This window comes from Lissotriton helveticus, chromosome 7 (genome assembly GCF_964261635.1).
Source record: "Lissotriton helveticus chromosome 7, aLisHel1.1, whole genome shotgun sequence".
NCBI lineage: Eukaryota > Metazoa > Chordata > Amphibia > Caudata > Salamandridae > Lissotriton > Lissotriton helveticus.
Genome location: NC_136068.1, coordinates 1,705,202,369 through 1,705,219,784, shown reverse-complemented (window position 1 = coordinate 1,705,219,784; position 17,416 = coordinate 1,705,202,369). Strand labels below are relative to the sequence as shown.

Here is a 17,416-nt window from a genome sequence, read left to right as displayed (position 1 = left end):
TAAATCCAGTCTGGGGTGGGTTTCCACAAATAATGCCTTCACCCAGTTACCATTCAGGTCAAATTAGTGTGTTGAGTGGTGTATTTGAGCCAGATAGTCTCAGACCCCCCTTGTCCAAGGGAATTTCATCCCAACCCAAAGAACCAAATAATTTGTAAAGCTCTCAAAATATATTTAATTGTAGGGGACACATTGTGTTGAGTAATGTATACAGGCACCTTGGGAGGAACATCATCTTCACCAGTGCTATCTGTCCAATCATGGACAAGGGACAAGTCCTCCAGAATGCCACAGAGCCTACATGTCCTGAGATCACCCTCCTCATATTTAAGTCATATTCTGTGTGGGATCAACCATCAATGGATGCTCAACTATCTAAAGTGTCCAGACTTCCATCAGATGTTCACCTCTGGAAGACGCTCAGGATCAGTCTCTCTCAAGCTCCACGAAGGGTCTAATAGCAGTTTATTGCTATTTACTTTCAGTCCTTATGTATCGCCAAAGCGAGTCATCTCAAGACAAAGAATAGGAGGGGAGGGAAGGTAGCATGGGATGAATAGGATTAAGGGTGAGGTATTACATTTGGGGTGGGGGAGTTCTGGGTACGTTTACAGCAAGGGCTACAGTAACAGAGGTTTTGCAAGTGCTGTAGGTTAGAGATTTGGGAATGGTAATTCTTTATACATTGTCTTTCATCGTGGTGGTTACGCTCTGATGTAGTATTCCTGGAGATTACACTTTGACATAGTATTGTATGAAGATGTCACTTACCAATTTTTTGATGTCACATAGTCATGTCTTTAAATCTGTGCTTGTTGTATGGAGATATGTTCAACCTGTGGATAACTTACATTGTTCCTCATTCTTTCCTTCTTTCTTTCTTCTGTCTTTAGATAAACGACGTGATCACCAATCTGCCTGTTACACTGAACAATGGGCAAATACAAGTGGTACAAAGTGGGGGTGCGGCCCTTCTGCAGACAGATTTCGGGCTCCAGGTGTCCTATGAGTGGAACTGGTATTTAATAATAACCATTCCAAGCAGTTACTATGGAGCCACTTGTGGCCTCTGTGGGAACTTTAACCAGATCCCTGGGGATGATAAGCAGATTCCGGATGGCTCCACAGTCACATCCATCATAGACTGGGCCAAGAGCTGGCAAGTCCCAGATCGAGACCCCTTCTGTTTCCATGAGTGTAAAGGGAAATGCCCGTCCTGCGATGACAGCAAGAGGGCGCTGTATGGAAGCGAGCAATTCTGCGGTATCATCAGCAAGGTCACTGATGGTGCTTTCCGCGAGTGCCATGCCAAGGTACCCTTTGACAGCTTCTTTGATGGCTGCCTCTATGATGTCTGCATCAATGGAGGTGCCAAGCAGTTCTTATGCCAAGCCCTCAATGTGTACGCAACCACCTGCAGGAAGGAAGGGATTGTAATCTATGACTGGAGAACCCCATCTGGATGTCGTAAGTAACAAAATCTTTTGTTATATGTCACACCTGAGAAAGGGCGAAATAAATTGTTGTTAACAATTAGAAGCGTTGGGTTAGTTCACAAAATCACAATTCAAAGGAGCTTCATAACAACCTGCCTAGTGAATAGTAATTAGGCATGTTGCTATTTGTTATCTCCTGTGACTGGCTGCAAACACAGGGATGATGGCCTGCAAGGGATGGCAGACCACCATCCTTTCAATTCCCAAACAGGAAACTTTCAGTTTTTAAAGCAGCCTGTGTTACTTGAAGGAAAATCAGTGTTGTTTTGAAAAATAAAAGATTCCCATCAGGGAGAGAATGCAGTGTCTTATGCTAGACCACTTCCTACTCCTCATGAGGCAGTGCCCCCTCCCTTTGTGAATCAGCTACCGCCTTCTCACAAAAGGTTGCACCAACTAGTCAGTGGTTTTTAGGTTTGCCTACACAGCGCTGGGCTGTTTGTTAAACCTCTTGTATTCAATATATCTTCAAAGAGGACCCTATTGGTTCCTGGACCAAAGTACTGTGTTAATGCGCTTTTGTGCATAACTTTTTTGCGGCTTTATTTTCCCCGGCTTTATTTAACCGTATTGCACATGTTGTGGCCTTTTTTTCTGGCAGCCCTGCTGTCGCCATTTCTTTGATTTTCCTATCCGTTTCATTTATTTTTTTTAGGCTTTTAACTTCTTTTGTCTTATAACATTCACAGCTTGCGCATTTTAAAGTGAAACCCTGTCGCTCATCACTGCAGTCTCCATTTGTTTCCTTCTCCCATATGTACTTATTACTGCTTTTACCTTTCACAGCTTGCTTACTTGCCTTGAAACCGTGTCGCCCATCATTTAGCTCTCCATTTCTTTCATTTAACGATATGTTTATTACTTATTTGGACTTTTATCTTTCAAAGCATGCACGCATTTGCTTAAGTACTTTGGCTAATCGTCTTGCTCAATTTCAAGTGAATTGTGTCACGGAACTAGGGCTCATGTAAAAGAAACCAAATGAGGATTTGTTATTACAAGCACTTTTAAATGGCAGGAGCGCTGTACAGACAGTGATGCAGTAAATAATTTAATTTCGAAATTCCCACACAGAAGAAAATAAAATATACTGTTTTACGCAAAAGAACCCAACCGTGAAGCACATCAATACTTAATTTCACTAGCTACCCTTGTTACTTATCTTACACGTTCACCATTTAGCTAACTTTCCCAGACTGCATACATTTAAAACGTGCTTTTTTACTTCTACAGCAATTATTACATATTAGCTTATCGGGTGAGCACACATTTATTTAGGCCTTTCATTTACATGCATTTGTTCGCACGCTGGCATCGTAGTCTTCAAAATTCATCTTTGCATGCCTTTGACTTCATAGTCCTTAAAATTCATGTTTGTGTCCCTTTTGCACGTGGAGTTGACACATTTATAATTCATTTATTTTCTGTGCACATACATACCTGTTTGAAGGTGAACCTACGGGCATCATAAACATTTTAAACAAGAGGAAATGCAATTTTTTAACAAATGGAATAGCTGGGCCATACATATCCTAAAAGCTATCGCCTAGAGTGCATGGTTGCATGTCCAAAGCAGATGACGTTAAAACTAGTACCAATACTTCAAAATGTGTCTTAGTGTAATGTACCTGGGGCTCATGTAAGAGCACTCGGTGCAGTTCACGCTATATAACAAATGCAAATACACCAAACTAAAAACATGTGGCATTTGGCCTTTACTCGCGTGTCTTTTTGAGAACTGTGCTTCTAAGTTTATGCTTGTATTCGCTTTTGGGGGTCTGACTCGTTTCAAATAAAAATGGAGTTGTTTAAAGCATGCTACCAATGTGCATACATTTGTTAGGAAACCACACACATGATTCATTTGTTTTCTGTTAGCATACATTTGAAGCGTGCATTATAATGTTCTTATTTATAAGGATCAACATCACACATACATGGAAGGATAGCGCTTACATTTACTAAAGGTTGCGCATTTCCCTATGGGCAATGTAGCACTCTAGCTTTATTTAGACTGCACGATGGACTTGAAGGTATTGGTGCACTTTATTTGAGCACCAGTTACATTACACAATGACACATTAATTTTTTTGACAGGCATGGGGAGATTAAGTGAGCTGACACCAGACTCAAACTTGGTTTCCCAGCTCCAAAGTTGGCTGCTCTGGCCGTTACGCCATGTCTGAGCCATATCACTCGTACTCTGAGCCTTCATTTCTTCAGCTGTCTGACGGAGATTGCTTTAGGCACATAGTGCAGAGGTGTAGCAAAGATGCATGTGCCTGCTGGGAGAAGGCGTCCATCTCTAAATTTACGCTGGCCGCCACCACTTGCTACAATTGTTAGCACTCTTTGGGGCTTAGATCATAACTTATTAGTACCGGTTCAACACCCAAATGTAGCAAAAGCAGTAGAAAGGTCAACCTTTACAAAAGGCCTTATCATGTGTCTCACTGCGTTTTCAGGAACTTTTGACCCGTTTGGACGAATTCCTCAAATAAATGGGAGTGGATGTCTGGGACTGCTTTTAAATAAAGCAGTTTTTTTAATGCAGCCCATTTTCCTTAAAGGATAACAGGATGCATTTTAAAAAACAAAAATCAAACATTTTGATTCTCTTTTTAGGGCAGGTAGTGGTCCCTGGGACCACTATTTCCCCGGCATCCACAAAGGTGAATTGGTCCCCTGGAAATCCCTTTCCTTTTGCGAGTGCTTTACCACCCTTCTGGGAATGGTGGTAAAGTGCGGCTGTTTTGCAACCGCAATTGTGGTAGCAAAACAGTCATAGAGCTCTGACTCACTATTAGGAAGGGACCCCTTTGGAATGCCCCTTCCTAATATAGAGTCCCTAATTCTATTTAGCGAGTTGCAAAAAAATTGCGACTTGCTAAATGGGGTTAGTACATGGCCCATTTCTATTTTGCATGGGCAAACGGGTCACACACCTGTTTACGCTCATGCAAAATAGGGTCGTACATCTGGCCCATTGTGTTTACAAACCCACACATTTTCCAAAATACCTTCATACATCTAGCTCCTAGTTGCCAAAACATCTTCAACGGAGTATTAAGAAAACAGGTAGAGGTCAGTTGTTGAGAAACATCACCAAGTTCTTTGTGAGTGGCTGCTTATTAAATTGTAAGGCAATATGGATAGAACAATCTCCCAGGTGAGACAAAAGGCTAAGCATGGCAACCTAAATTTGTTTCTATCAACTTAAGCTCTGCCTTGTTCACTTTCCAAGTCAGTCAGTGGCTTTGCATGGAATTACGTAAGGCCAATTAAAACTGTGGGCGACCTGCATGTCGTCATCTGGATTTTAAAGTAATCTGATCACCAGAAACCAAACATACAAATTAAACAATGCGGAGGAGAGGGAGGCACTGCATAGATATGAGGCAATAGAGTCAAAGGCCACTGTTCAGTGAATGGCAACTATATCAAATGTTGCTGGGAAAATGAAAATGGTCCAAAAGGTTGAACATGCTGAGTTTGCTGCTGTCTATCCCTCTCCTCTGTCTTGAGGTCCTTCAAGACGTATGCTCGTACCTAATAGGGCCGGTTCTGATAGTCATTCAGAAAGCTGTATCAGTGATTAGCTAGATGCAGCTGTAAGGAGGAAGATTGGTCGGTTACCAGAAGTTGTTTGACCCAGATCAAGCATCATCTTTTTAATTAGATTTAATATAGTCAAGGGGGTAGTGGGGGGAGCCCCAAGGCATCCGCAGCCATAGCCAGCTCCCCACATGCAGAGGAAGCTGACATTGCATACATCCTATCCACAGGGAGGAGCCCCTAATGCTGCTCTCTCCCTGCAGCAGAAACATTATGATCTGTTTCCCTGCCCGCTTTAGATTAAAAAAAACTCACCTTTTTTCATTATTTCAGCAGGGGGTAGGTTCCCCGGGCCTTTAATTAATTCTTCATTTTGACCCCAAGGGGGTCTCTCTAGAATATCCTTACCCGACCCTCTAAATATATATGGCCACCAGCAAAAAAAAATTCATATTGCTGGCATCCATTCAGTGTGCTTGCACTGCAGGAGACTGACGCCATAGGAGGGAGCTGACCCACGGGAAATAAAGCTCCCAGGGCCAATCAGAAAGCTTTATTTTTAAATTGCCACTCCAGCAAGTGTCTCTCGATATTCTTGCACACCAAACTGGCTAGGTATAAAAATATTTTTCACCCATAATTTCTCAAAAACTACTGAATGGATTTACGCCAAATAAAAAACAGCATAATCTGCCGATCAAGGTCTAGGGTCCTGCCGAATTTGGTGTCATTTTGTCCAGTAGTTTTTGCTATAGCCCTGTCTAAAGAAGTCAATGGAAAAAGCATGTGTTTTTTTGTATTTTGAGACCCTCGCTTTTTCGCAGCCTCTGCTTGACAGATCACCTTGGCATGCACAAACTAATAAAAAAGTAGCACCTTTTTAAAAAGTTTTTTAACAATTCATCAGACAGTGTTAACGTTATTGGCAACACAAGAAACGATTTTCCTATGGAACAGCTGAACTAACTATAACTACCCAGCAGCGACCACCACTAGCTCATATATATATATATATATATATGCCATCTGCAACAAGAGGTCACTCAGCAACACACTGCCGTCCGGCTTTTATATGCAGACAGCCTTTTCCAAACACCATTTCTCATTCTTTCGCCGACGCGTTTCAAGGCAGAAAGCCTCTTCTTCTAGGGCTGAAATTCATCACATTAAAGGTTCGCATTTCCCTTTGACTGACTTTATTTATTTCCATGACCCCCAATAGGCGTACCTTCATGCAGTCCATAGTGGGCGTAACTTCATGCAGAGTTCATAGTGCATTATGGGGCATGGAGTCATCAATGCGAATTTCGTTTTTAACTTTCGTAAGTTTCAATGTGTTGAATGAACTAATGCATTTTTTAAAACCTTTAGTAGGCGATGTTCGTGAAAGCTGCCTCATTACGCATTTTAGAGTGCTGCGCCATTAAGATCCCGAGTAGTTCAGAACAGGCTTCTCCCAGCTGGCAGGGATTTCCATCTCAGCTGGTGACGGTGCTCCTCTTCCCGGCCGGGCCGCCGTGTATAATCTTTCCACCAAAGTTGCCCTCTGCAACAAGAGGTCACTCAGCAACACCCTACCGTCCGGCTTTTATATGCAGACAGCCTTTTCCAAACACCATTTCTCATTCTTTCGCCGACGCGTTTCAAGGCAGAAAGCCTCTTCTTCTAGGGCTGCAATTCATCACATTAAAGGTTCGCATTTCCCTATGACTGACCTTTTATTTCCATGACCCCCAATAGGCGTACCTTCATGCAGAGTCCATAGTGGGCGTAACTTCATGCAGAGTTCATAGTGCATTATGGGGCATGGAGTCATCAATGCGAATTTCATTTTTAACTTTCGTAAGTTTCAATGTGTTGAATGAAGTAATGCATTTTTTAACCCCTTCGATGCTTGTGACGGAACCGTTCCGTCATCAGTCACGGCTGAGCTGTGCTGATGACGGAACCGTTCCGTCACGACCGCACCCTGTTCTGGAATGTCCAGCACAGGGGCGGAATCGGCGCCGCACGGAAGCGGTTAAAACCTTTAGTAGGCGATGTTCGTGAAAGCTGCCTCATTACGCATTTTAGAGTGCTGCGCCATTAAGATCCCGAGTAGTTCAGAACCGGCTTCTCCCAGCTGGCAGGGATTTCCATCTCAGCTGGTGACGGTGCTCCTCTTCACGGCCGGGCCGCCGTGTATAATCTTTCCACCAAAGTTGCCCTCTGCAACAATAGGTCACTCAGCAACATCCTGTCGTCCGGCTTTTATATGCAGACAGCCTTTTCCAAACACCATTTCTCATTCTTTCGCCGACGCGTTTCAAGGCAGAAAGCCTCTTCTTCTAGGGCTGCAATTCATCACATTAAAGGTTCGCATTTCCCTTTGACTGACTTTATTTATTTCCATGACCCCCAATAGACGTACCTTCATGCAGAGTCCATAGTGGGCATAACTTCATGCAGAGTTCATAGTGCATTATGGGGCATGGAGTCATCAATGCGAATTTCGTTTTTAACTTTCGTAAGTTTCAATTTGTTGAATGAAGTAATGCATTTTTTAAAACCTTTAGTAGGCGATGTTCGTGAAAGCTGCCTCATTACGCATTTTAGAGTGCTGCCCCATTAAGATCCTGAGTAGTTCAGAACCGGCTTCTCCCAGCTGGCAGGGATTTCCATCTCAGCTGGTGACGGTGCTCCTCTTCACGGCCGGGCCGCCGTGTATAATCTTTCCACCAAAGTTTCCCTCTGCAACAAGAGGTTACTCAGCAACACCCTGCCGTCCGGATTTTATATGCAGACAGCCTTTTCCAAACACCATTTCTCATTCTTTCGCCGACGCGTTTCAAGGCAGAAAGCCTCTTCTTCTAGGGCTGCAATTCATCACATTAAAGGTTCGCATTTCCCTTTGACTGACTTTATTTATTTCCATGACCCCCAATAGGCGTACCTTCATGCAGAGTCCATAGTGGGCGTAACTTCATGCATAGTTCATAGTGCATTATGGGGCATGGAGTCATCAATGCAAATTTGGTTTTATCTTTCGTAAGTTTCAATGTGTTGAATGAAGTAATGCCAGCTGGGAGAAGCCGGTTCTGAACTACTCGGGATCTTAATGGCGCAGCACTCTAAAATGCGTATGAGGCAGCTTTCACGAACATCGCCTAGTAACGGTTTTAAAAAATGCATTACTTCATTCAACACATATAAGGAAGACCCAGTTCTGCGTGGCAATTATAATTAGAGGAGCTTTTGGGAAGTGCCAACATATATTTTAAAAATGAATTTTCAGCCATCTGGATGGGTGCAGGATTTGCAAAACCCCAAAGCCGACTACCATAGGTAGCCCCAGCCACACACTTAGCTTTGTAGATTTTAATTAATTCTACAGGTGGTATGCTCCCTAATTTATTTGAAAAGATTTTAAGAGCAGCAGTCGATCGTAGCAGCTCAAGTTTTTTCATAGACACAGCTTGGGTCCACGTCTCATCTTGGGCAAAAAGTATCCCAAGATAAGAAAAGTGCTTAGCAAATTCGAGCTTCTGTCCTTCAATAAAAATGGCCTCCTAGGTTTGCTATGTCTGCCACAATACATAGTGAAAGTCTTTGATGTGTTGACTTTCAGGCCCAGCTCCTTCATAAAGCGGGAAAAACTATCAACCACTCGCTGTAGGCCAACTTGAGTACGTGACATAAGTACAGCATCGTCAACGTACAAAAGTGCTGGTATTGGGCGGCCCCCTACGTATGGGGGATCCAAGCTATCTTTGCACAGAACTTCTTCCAATCCATTTATGTACAGATTAAAAAGGAAAGGGGCCAGGACACAGCCCTGCCTGACCCCACTCCTGATTGGAATTTTATCAGTGCGTTCTCCCTTTAGGCCAAAGCGAACGCGGGCTGAAGCGTTGCTATAAAAACGTTTAAGATAATAAATAATGTTAAGTTCAACCCCAAGTTGTTCCAGTATTAACCACAGCTTAGAATGGATCACACAATTGAAAGCGGCCGAGAGATCAACGAAGGCCAAAAACAGGTTACCCTGTTTTGCCCTCGTGTATTTCCCAACCAACATTAGGAGATATATATATATATATATATAGGTAACCACAGATTTACTATTCTCATCTCCACACATGTTTTCCTTGGCAATATATATTTGTAAGGTATGAAGATTTGAAGTTAATAGCAATAAATTGCAAAATTATTCACTTGTAGTGATGGGACTTCACCATGGAAATTTGTCTCTGAATTCACTAACTGACCATCATGCATGCCTTAATTACTTCAAGCCTTGATTATGGTAATTTCTCACATTTAGGAGCTACCAAGTCTGCTGTGAGATGACTACAGATTACACAGAATACAGTGACTCACCTGCTCTGTCATATTCCAAAATTTGAATAGGTCTTGCTATATCTCCGTACTTCACTGGCTCCTGGTTGATAAGAGAAACACATTTAAGGTTGTTTGTTACATGTATAAAGATATGACAGAGTCTTGACCTCAATTTCTTAGTGACCTGGTCCATCCCTATTATTCAGAACGATGTTGTGATCAGCAAGCCATAAATGATTTGTGATCCCCCCATAGAAATAGGCATGGATAGGGGGTTGTTCTTCTGTCTTTATATGAATCACATGCTAGACCTCCCTTCCTCTTAAGTTACTATTTTGTCCTTGATTTGAGAAGTGTAAGGAACTGATGAAAACCTGATTCTTTTAATTACTGGTACGTTAATTTTTGCTATAGCAGTGTTGTAAAGCTCCGTTGGAGCAGCCATGAAACATTTGGAGAACATTCTACTAAATAAAAAAAGAAGCAGAAATAGTCCCCCATGTACGACTAAGGCAGAATAAAAATGTACCCTACTATTTTAGAACCTTGGAAGGCTGAATGTTGCCCATTATTTTGTCATTTGGGCAATCAATTTTTTTAAGCAAAAGGATGATGCAGATATGCAGTATCCAGTTAAAAAATAGTGGCCCTGAAAACAAAGAGGTTGGTTGGGTGTTCATGAGTTCAGTCCATGTTGATTGTCTAGGGTTACAAGTAAAACACTTTCCTTTTTGCTATGAAATGTTTCTGACATACATACATAGCAGTACACCAGCAAGCCACCTCAAACCTAAAATGGTATCCATTCCGTAGATCCTCTTTAAGTTGATAAATTATGAAGAGAAGTCTCACCAGCCAGCTCTTCTGTCTATGGGTACGTGTCCAAATATAATGCATGGCAAAGGTAAGGACTGACCAGTATGTATCAGAGCTACAAATCCCAGGAATGGGGAATGTTTACCCGCTGTAGAATGGGCCCTGAGCTTTCCAAGTGAAATTGTTTTAGCCTTTTAATATAAGATAATGCAAGAAAGTAACCCCCTGGCTACTGCCTCTTTGGATAAAGTTAGGCCTGTCCAGACAATAACATAATTTATAAAATATGAATGACTTGATAAACCACTTTAGTCTATTTTTAGATAAATCTGTAAAACCCTCTTGACATCAAGGGTGTGTAATGACTTGGGGATCCTAGAATTCAGAATACAGCAGGCCAGGAAGTAGCCTGATTGATGTGAAAATCATGAAGACTTTTGGGAAGAAAAGAAGTATGAATTTGTAATGACACTATTTTTTTAATGGAAAAACATTGACAGCTCGTAATGACTCAAAGCCTGAAGTTCACTTCAACTAGAGGCATACATAATATCTACTACAAAAAATGCAACACACCAAGAAAATCAGTTGTACCCATTTGTTTTAAAAGGAGGGCCTGTCTTGGTAAAGAATACCATATTCAGTTCCCGAAAACCTTTAAGAAATTCTTAATCACTGGATGAAAGAAACAGGGCTGCAGGTTGGTGGGGGGGGGGAGTAAAACCCTACACAAGCAGAAATCACAATCCTTGTCAGGTGAGTCACAAGCAAACTCCAAGTTAACCTGAGATCAACCCCCTGGTAGTTTGGCACAGAGCAGTCAGGCTTAAATGTAGTAGTACTTGTATAGCGCACAAATCACCCATGAGGGTATCTCGGCGCTTGTACATATACCACTGTGGAACCCTTCCTGGCTTTTCCCTGTGAGGTGCCCACTCCTGGGCACCCCCAAGGTGAAGCCAGGCATCCTAGCGTTGTTGGGGCCGTTGTGGAGATTAAGCAAGCTATTACCAAGAGTTGCAGAGTGGGACCCATGATTAGAATACGCACCGAAGCGAGAATTATCAGGTCCGAGGATATTGAGCCCAAGACCCACCAAGGCAGGAATTGAACCCTGGTCCCGGGCTAGACCTCTGCATCAGGGTCTGCTGCTCTAACCATTGAGCCACACTTCTCGACTTAGAGGCAGTGTGTAAAGTATGTGTGCAACACTTCAAACAGTAACACAGTGAACACACACCACAAAAGGATCCCACACCAGATTTAGAAACATTTATTATTCTTTAGTAAATAAAATGACCAAAAATAACAAAAATACAATTAGTAGGACAGGAGATATGCATATTTAAAGATTTCAGTCAAAATAGCACTAAAAAGCATAATGTGGAAACTGTAGATATGTGGTTGAAAAGAACGGAACAAAGTTGCAAGTTGAGGCGACTGTGATGCCGTGCGGGTTGGCTACATAGACCCAGTGTGGGGTTTCTGCCGGGGAGTCAAACAAATCCACTGACACAGGGGCTGTGGGAAGTGCAGGTTTTATTGTTTTGTACAGTCTACGCTTTGCAACAGGGACCCGGTAGAAGGGAAGAGGGTTAGCAGCCTCTTCAGCGGCCTCCCGTACTCCGCTCCGCCGCCTCGTCTCCCGGTGTCTGCTGGGATTCGTAGTCCGGGCTTCCGCCGTGGTCCCGTGGAGTCCGGGGAAGGATGCCAGAGTGCAGAAAACAAAAAGAGAACCAGAGTTACTCGGCTGTTCTCGCCGAACCGTGGTGAGGGGTGGGTAGTGAGGAGACACGCGTGCAAGTTATCTACCCCGCTATAGGTGAGGGATGGTGCAGGGGAACGTCGGGGATTAAAGATAACAGTGCCGCGTAAGGATCAGGGTGGTTTGCCCAAGCTACGTCCCGCCCAGCCCAGGAAACGTGACCGTACCTGTCCGAGCCACACTTCCCGGGAAGCGTGGCTGGGCGATGCGCCTTCTCGGTGGCCTCCTGGCGTGTCGCTGTTGTCTCGCGTCTCCGTGGGGATGGTTCCGCTGCTCTCCTCTCCCGGTCCGTCCTGGTCTCGCCTATTCCCGCTCTGGCTGTTGTTTTGTCGTTCCTCCGCTCTGTCCTCGGTTTTCCTCCACTCCTCTCCGTCCTGGCTCGTCCTCAGGTCCTCTCCGTCCTGGCTCAGCCTCAGCTCCTCTCCGTCCTTGATCCTCCACCACTCTTCTCCGTCCTCGCTTCCACGCCTCTCCACTCCGTCCTCGTTCCAACGCCTCTCCGCTCCGTCCTCGCTCCGTCCTTGCTCTCCAGTCTCCACTCTACTCCTCCAGGTGTAACACACACCTGTCTCGGTTCTAGGCAGGGTTTTACCGAGCTGCTGTGGGAGGGTCCAGGCTCCGTCGCCGCCCACTTAAAGGTGTAGGGGCCCTCACTTTCCAACACCGGTAGACAGCTGGCGACTTCTGATGTTTTCCACGAGTCAGTGTGCTGAAACAACATAGACATTATATGAATAGGTAGGCCAGGGGGCCCGAGTCCGGGTCCCCCGCGTCACACCCAGTTAGGCCCACTGTACAGAGTACCTTAGATTCTGTTTGAAGAGTGTTACGAGGTCCCTTGCTGAGGCTGTATCGTGCAGCCAAAAAGATGCGTCAGTTCCGAGGAGCTGAGGACCTGCAATGTGAGGTTCTGCTTCATCAGTAGGATCCCAACAACAAGGTTTTGCAATGCAAAGTCTTGTGTCAGAAACACTTTGCTCTGTTGAGGTGATGCCTTGGTTCCAGAGAGCGTTTAGGCCACGATACGAGACTCTTCATCATCATCGAGGCTCCTGTCACTAGAGATTTGCACCACAAGGACCTGCATCAGGAACAAGTTGCTCAGGTGGTGGTTATGATGTGGGTTGCAAGGTCAATGCAGAGTCCTTGGCACCAAGAGAACCAGTGCAGCACGGACAGTGCTTCAGTTCCATTCAGGTTTGAGGAGATGTGCCCATTCTGCTGGGTCCACAGATGCACTAGCAGAGCGCATTCAGCCCCACTTCCATGGGTTCGGGACGGGGGGCTCCACTGGTAAGAGTCACGGATGGCACAGTACAGGGGCTTTGTTTAAGACCTTTGGACCCTTCTGTCTCTGGGCGTCAAGTCAAGAGTCCTGCCAACTAGACTAAGGAGTCACTTTGAGGTCCTGGGTTTAATAAATGCAGGTCCAGTCGTTCTCACTCTGGCCAGAGGGCAGCGGGCAGCCTGTCAGCACAGCAGGACAACAGTTCCTTCAGGGCAGATGACCTTTCAGCAGCACAGCAGTCCTTTGTCCATGTTGAGTATTAATAGGTCTAGAGGTCTGAAGAATTGGTTTCTAGGGTAAAGTATTTATCCATGGCCCTTCCTTTGAAGTGTGAAAATTGTATACCGGTTTTTCTTTGACTTCCCATGCATCCTGCTTTCTCTGTCCTCTGTCCAAATTACCTACAGGGGGTATGCAGACCTTTATATGGATGCAGAACACAGCCTATTCAAGACAGTCTTTATTGTTCAATTAATTAAAATCACTACAATATACTACATTTTCCATGTGCGGAAAAGTAAGAAAAAAGAAACAAAGTTCTAAATACTTAAAAGCCTTGCACACTCCTACTAGGGTAAATAGGTTTACTAAAAACTATAAAATCGTAAAAGCAATACTACAAACTAGAACTAAAGTGCTGGTGCGTAAGGATCGCACCTACGTCTGAGAACCCAGTGTACACATCCTTTAGGTGGGCCCTTTGCCCCAAAAAATAATGTTCATATACAAAGTTACAAAAACCTTTATGTCAGCTGCCCCAGCATTGGTTATGACTAAGCATTTAAAACAACATGTTTTTCCTTGTTTTGGTGCAGGATACATGGGCTCACTTGTCTGACATGCTTGTTTAGTCCTCTAGTCTTAATCGTTTTTTTCTCCTTCTGTGCCTGGGATTTGTGTTGCGAGAAATCCGAGTCAGGACTCACATTTTGTTGTGGGCATGGGACTGTTATTTTGGTTTGTAAGCTGTTTGGACATTGTCATTAAAGCTTGGTGTCCAACTAGCTGCAGCTTGTGACTTTAATGGTATGTGTCAGTGAAGCCCGATATGCATCTACGAATTTCCCTGGTCGGGCCAAATGTTGTGCTCTGTTGGAGGAGAAGCACAGGTCTGAGACTTCTCTGCAGTGTCTAAAGCCATGAGTCTTGCAAAGTGAGAGTACCAGGCAGTGCCACTCTCTTGTCATCTTTGGGCAGCAGCACAGCAGGGGAAGCTAAGATTCACGTTGGTAGCTACATAGACAACAAGTGGGTGAGTTGTCCTGCTGAGCCCAGGATGGATTGAAGTCCACATTGGGCAGTTCAAGAAGTCTCATGTAGGGGATTCTTTTCCGGGCCAGGACAGTCAATGCTTTCTCAAAGTATGGCTGAGGTTTTCCCAGGATATAAGAGGCATCAAGTGTAGAAAGATTGGGTTGGCAGTGTAAACTTTCCAGGTCCCTTTCAAATGATATTTTCTTAACCTGTGCGCTCACAGTCTTTTTCCAAGCTGTGGCTGGGATATCCTGGTCATGTAGATTTTGAACTTCTATTTCAAGTAGACTTGTAGCTGCTGCCAACTATACATCCCAAGGGGAACCATCCTCTTCAAATAATGTTTTAATTTAAGCTTTCAGTGAAGGTGCTGAGGCATACAAAGTGCTCATGCTGTATTTTATGATGTCCCCTGAGCATATAATATCCGGGCCGGCAAATCCCAGCTCCAGTCTCACTCTTTTCTCTCCTTGCCTGTCTGGGGAAAGTTCGCACCTACATGTAAGCAGAGATTTAGAGGTTCATTAGGTACTTGTTGAATGCGCCGGGAAATACTAGATGACTGTAATTAAGAGAGGGAACAAGTTTTGCTCTAAGAACTTTCAGGATGGGTTCTGCAGTCAGACTGTGAAGTCACTGGTTTAGGCATTTCGACCTGTAAATTATGCCGGCCCCCTTACTTCTTAGGTGTTTTAGGTGGGCTGCTGGTTTTACCCCTTCTGATTGTCTGACGCCAAGGTACTTGTAACTAGTGCAGGTTGTAATTTGCAGGTAGCCTAGGAGCCATTGAGCTGTTTTCTTTTGCTGGTTCTTCCCAAAGATTACTATCTTGGTCCTTCAACCTATTCAAGTGTAAGTACAGCTGTGCCCAACTCCGCTGTCTCATCTTGCCAGTGAAGGCCCACCCAGGTACACCTAAGCTCTCTATTTTGTGGCTGTCATGAAGGAATACACACAGCCCAACTGTCAACTATACCAAGTCATGTGAAATCGGTGGTAAACTCTGGTCTACTGGTGAAGTTCACAGAGTTTTGCCACTCCACGAGTTTGGAAAAAAACTCTGCTACAGCATGGCACAGTTTACCTGCACCCGACTCACCCTTGGTTCAAAGCATGAGCACATTGAATGCCAGTGGAAATGATAAGAGACTAGTGCACTGCATGCACCACAGAAGTGTCTTTTCTGCAGTTAAGCAGAGATCTTTAGCAACTTCTGATATATGGTGACCATCTACTGTTACCTGGGAGGACAGGTCCTTGCAGCATAGAGTAGACTGTAGCCAGGCACATCAAACTGGCATTTCATTCCAAGCCATTAACTCAGCTCTAGCTCATTAATCTGCAGGCACAGCATTAATCACATCGAAATACACACTGCTGCAAAGGTGGATGCTGCCATGCCTGTTTGACAACTAACTGTGACCGGAGCTTTTAATTCTGCATGTGGCTCTTGGCGCCCTTTAGAGAGACACAGAGTCTCGGTACTTTCATTACAAATGATGAAGACTGAACAGTCACTTAGTCTGTAATATGTTGACATTATCTGAGCGTGCTTTCTGTATCCTTCATGGACCTCCCTCCTGGCATAAGATGGAGGGGCAAGGAGAATGGAGGAGCCCCTAGAGGTGAGACAAATGTTAGAGGGAGAGAAGACGGGGTGGCTGAGAGACTAAGAGAAGGAGTGGTGGAGATGACCAGGGGAGAGAATGAACAGAATGAAAGGGAGGGTGAGAGTTGACAATAGAGGGCTGAAGGTTAGGACTCCTAGGGTCTCCTGCCAGTGGTCGTTGTTCCCAGGGAGAACAATTCCCTCTCAGGAAAAGCCTGTTACCGGGGACATCCGTTGGGGTATAAAACCAGCGTCTGGGAGATAGCGCCGTTTGGGACTGGTGCTGATCCTTCACTGGGACAATTTGAAAGCCTGCCTTTGTCATCTCTGCTGCCACGGGACCTTCAGGGGCTGAGGGAGACCTACGAACTTTGTTGAACCCTGCCGCCCTAGCGCCCTGATACTAGGCACTTGGGAACTACAATCACCAGGATTCCCTGTGTCCCCGCTCACCTGGCTGACTGACACGCCCCCAGCCTAGGCGCACAAAAACTGCTCGCCGCAGCGCCGTTTGGGACTGGTGCTGATCCTTCACTGGGACAATTTGAAAGCCTGCCTTTGTCATCTCTGCTGCCACGGGACCTTCAGGGGCTGAGGGAGACCTACGAACTTTGTTGAACTCTGCCGCCCTAGCGCCCTGATACTAGGCACTTGGGAACTACAATCACCAGGATTCCCTGTGTCCCCGCTCACCTGGCTGACTGACACGCCCCCAGCCTAGGCGTGTTATAACCCGCCCATAATCCCGCAGCGTGGGAGTGCGCCGGGCTAAGCCCGGGCAAAGGGCGGGCCCTCTGTGGCCCTCAGAGGACTGAGGAGGACGGGACGGGCCACCCCCCATTGGCTCAAAAATCGAAGGTAAACTCCTTGTTTGGAAATTCCCCACCCAAGCCATGTCTAAGCCCCAAACAGAGGTTACGTTTAATATAACCCCTGTGTACACAACTAGCCAACTGTTTCCCTTGTTCAGAGATGTGGGTAAAAATGCACCTTGCCATTCTACGATTAGTTCACCCTGTGAAGATCTAATCCAACATCTACCAACTAGTTTTTCATGGTTGGAAGAATTAAATAGCCTGTGTAAGGCAAACTATGCTCCAGGAGAGTCTTCCCCCACGTTAAAAAGCAGCAACCTACCACTTTGTCCAAGGGAGCTGGAACCCTTCCCTGAAACACATAAAGTTAACACCCATAGCGCTACACCTCACAGGGCTACCCCTGTCAAAAGGAAACACGATGGGGACGATCAAAATGGGAGCTTAGCCAAAACTCAAAAATTAGATAAACCATCTTTAAGTCCCACACCCACCCGT

The 17,416-nt window shown here is 44.9% G+C and overlaps 1 protein-coding gene across 1 annotated transcript in view; it reads left to right on the top strand.

Moving 5' to 3' along the window:
- LOC144769651 (IgGFc-binding protein-like) overlaps positions 1 to 17,416 on the top strand; it is a 1,105,637-nt gene that overhangs the window by 868,529 nt on the left and 219,692 nt on the right. The window contains exon 21 of the mRNA XM_078653826.1: positions 894 to 1,467. Within this exon, the coding sequence (XP_078509952.1) occupies positions 894 to 1,467 (574 nt within the window). The remainder of the gene's footprint in view (positions 1 to 893; positions 1,468 to 17,416) is intronic.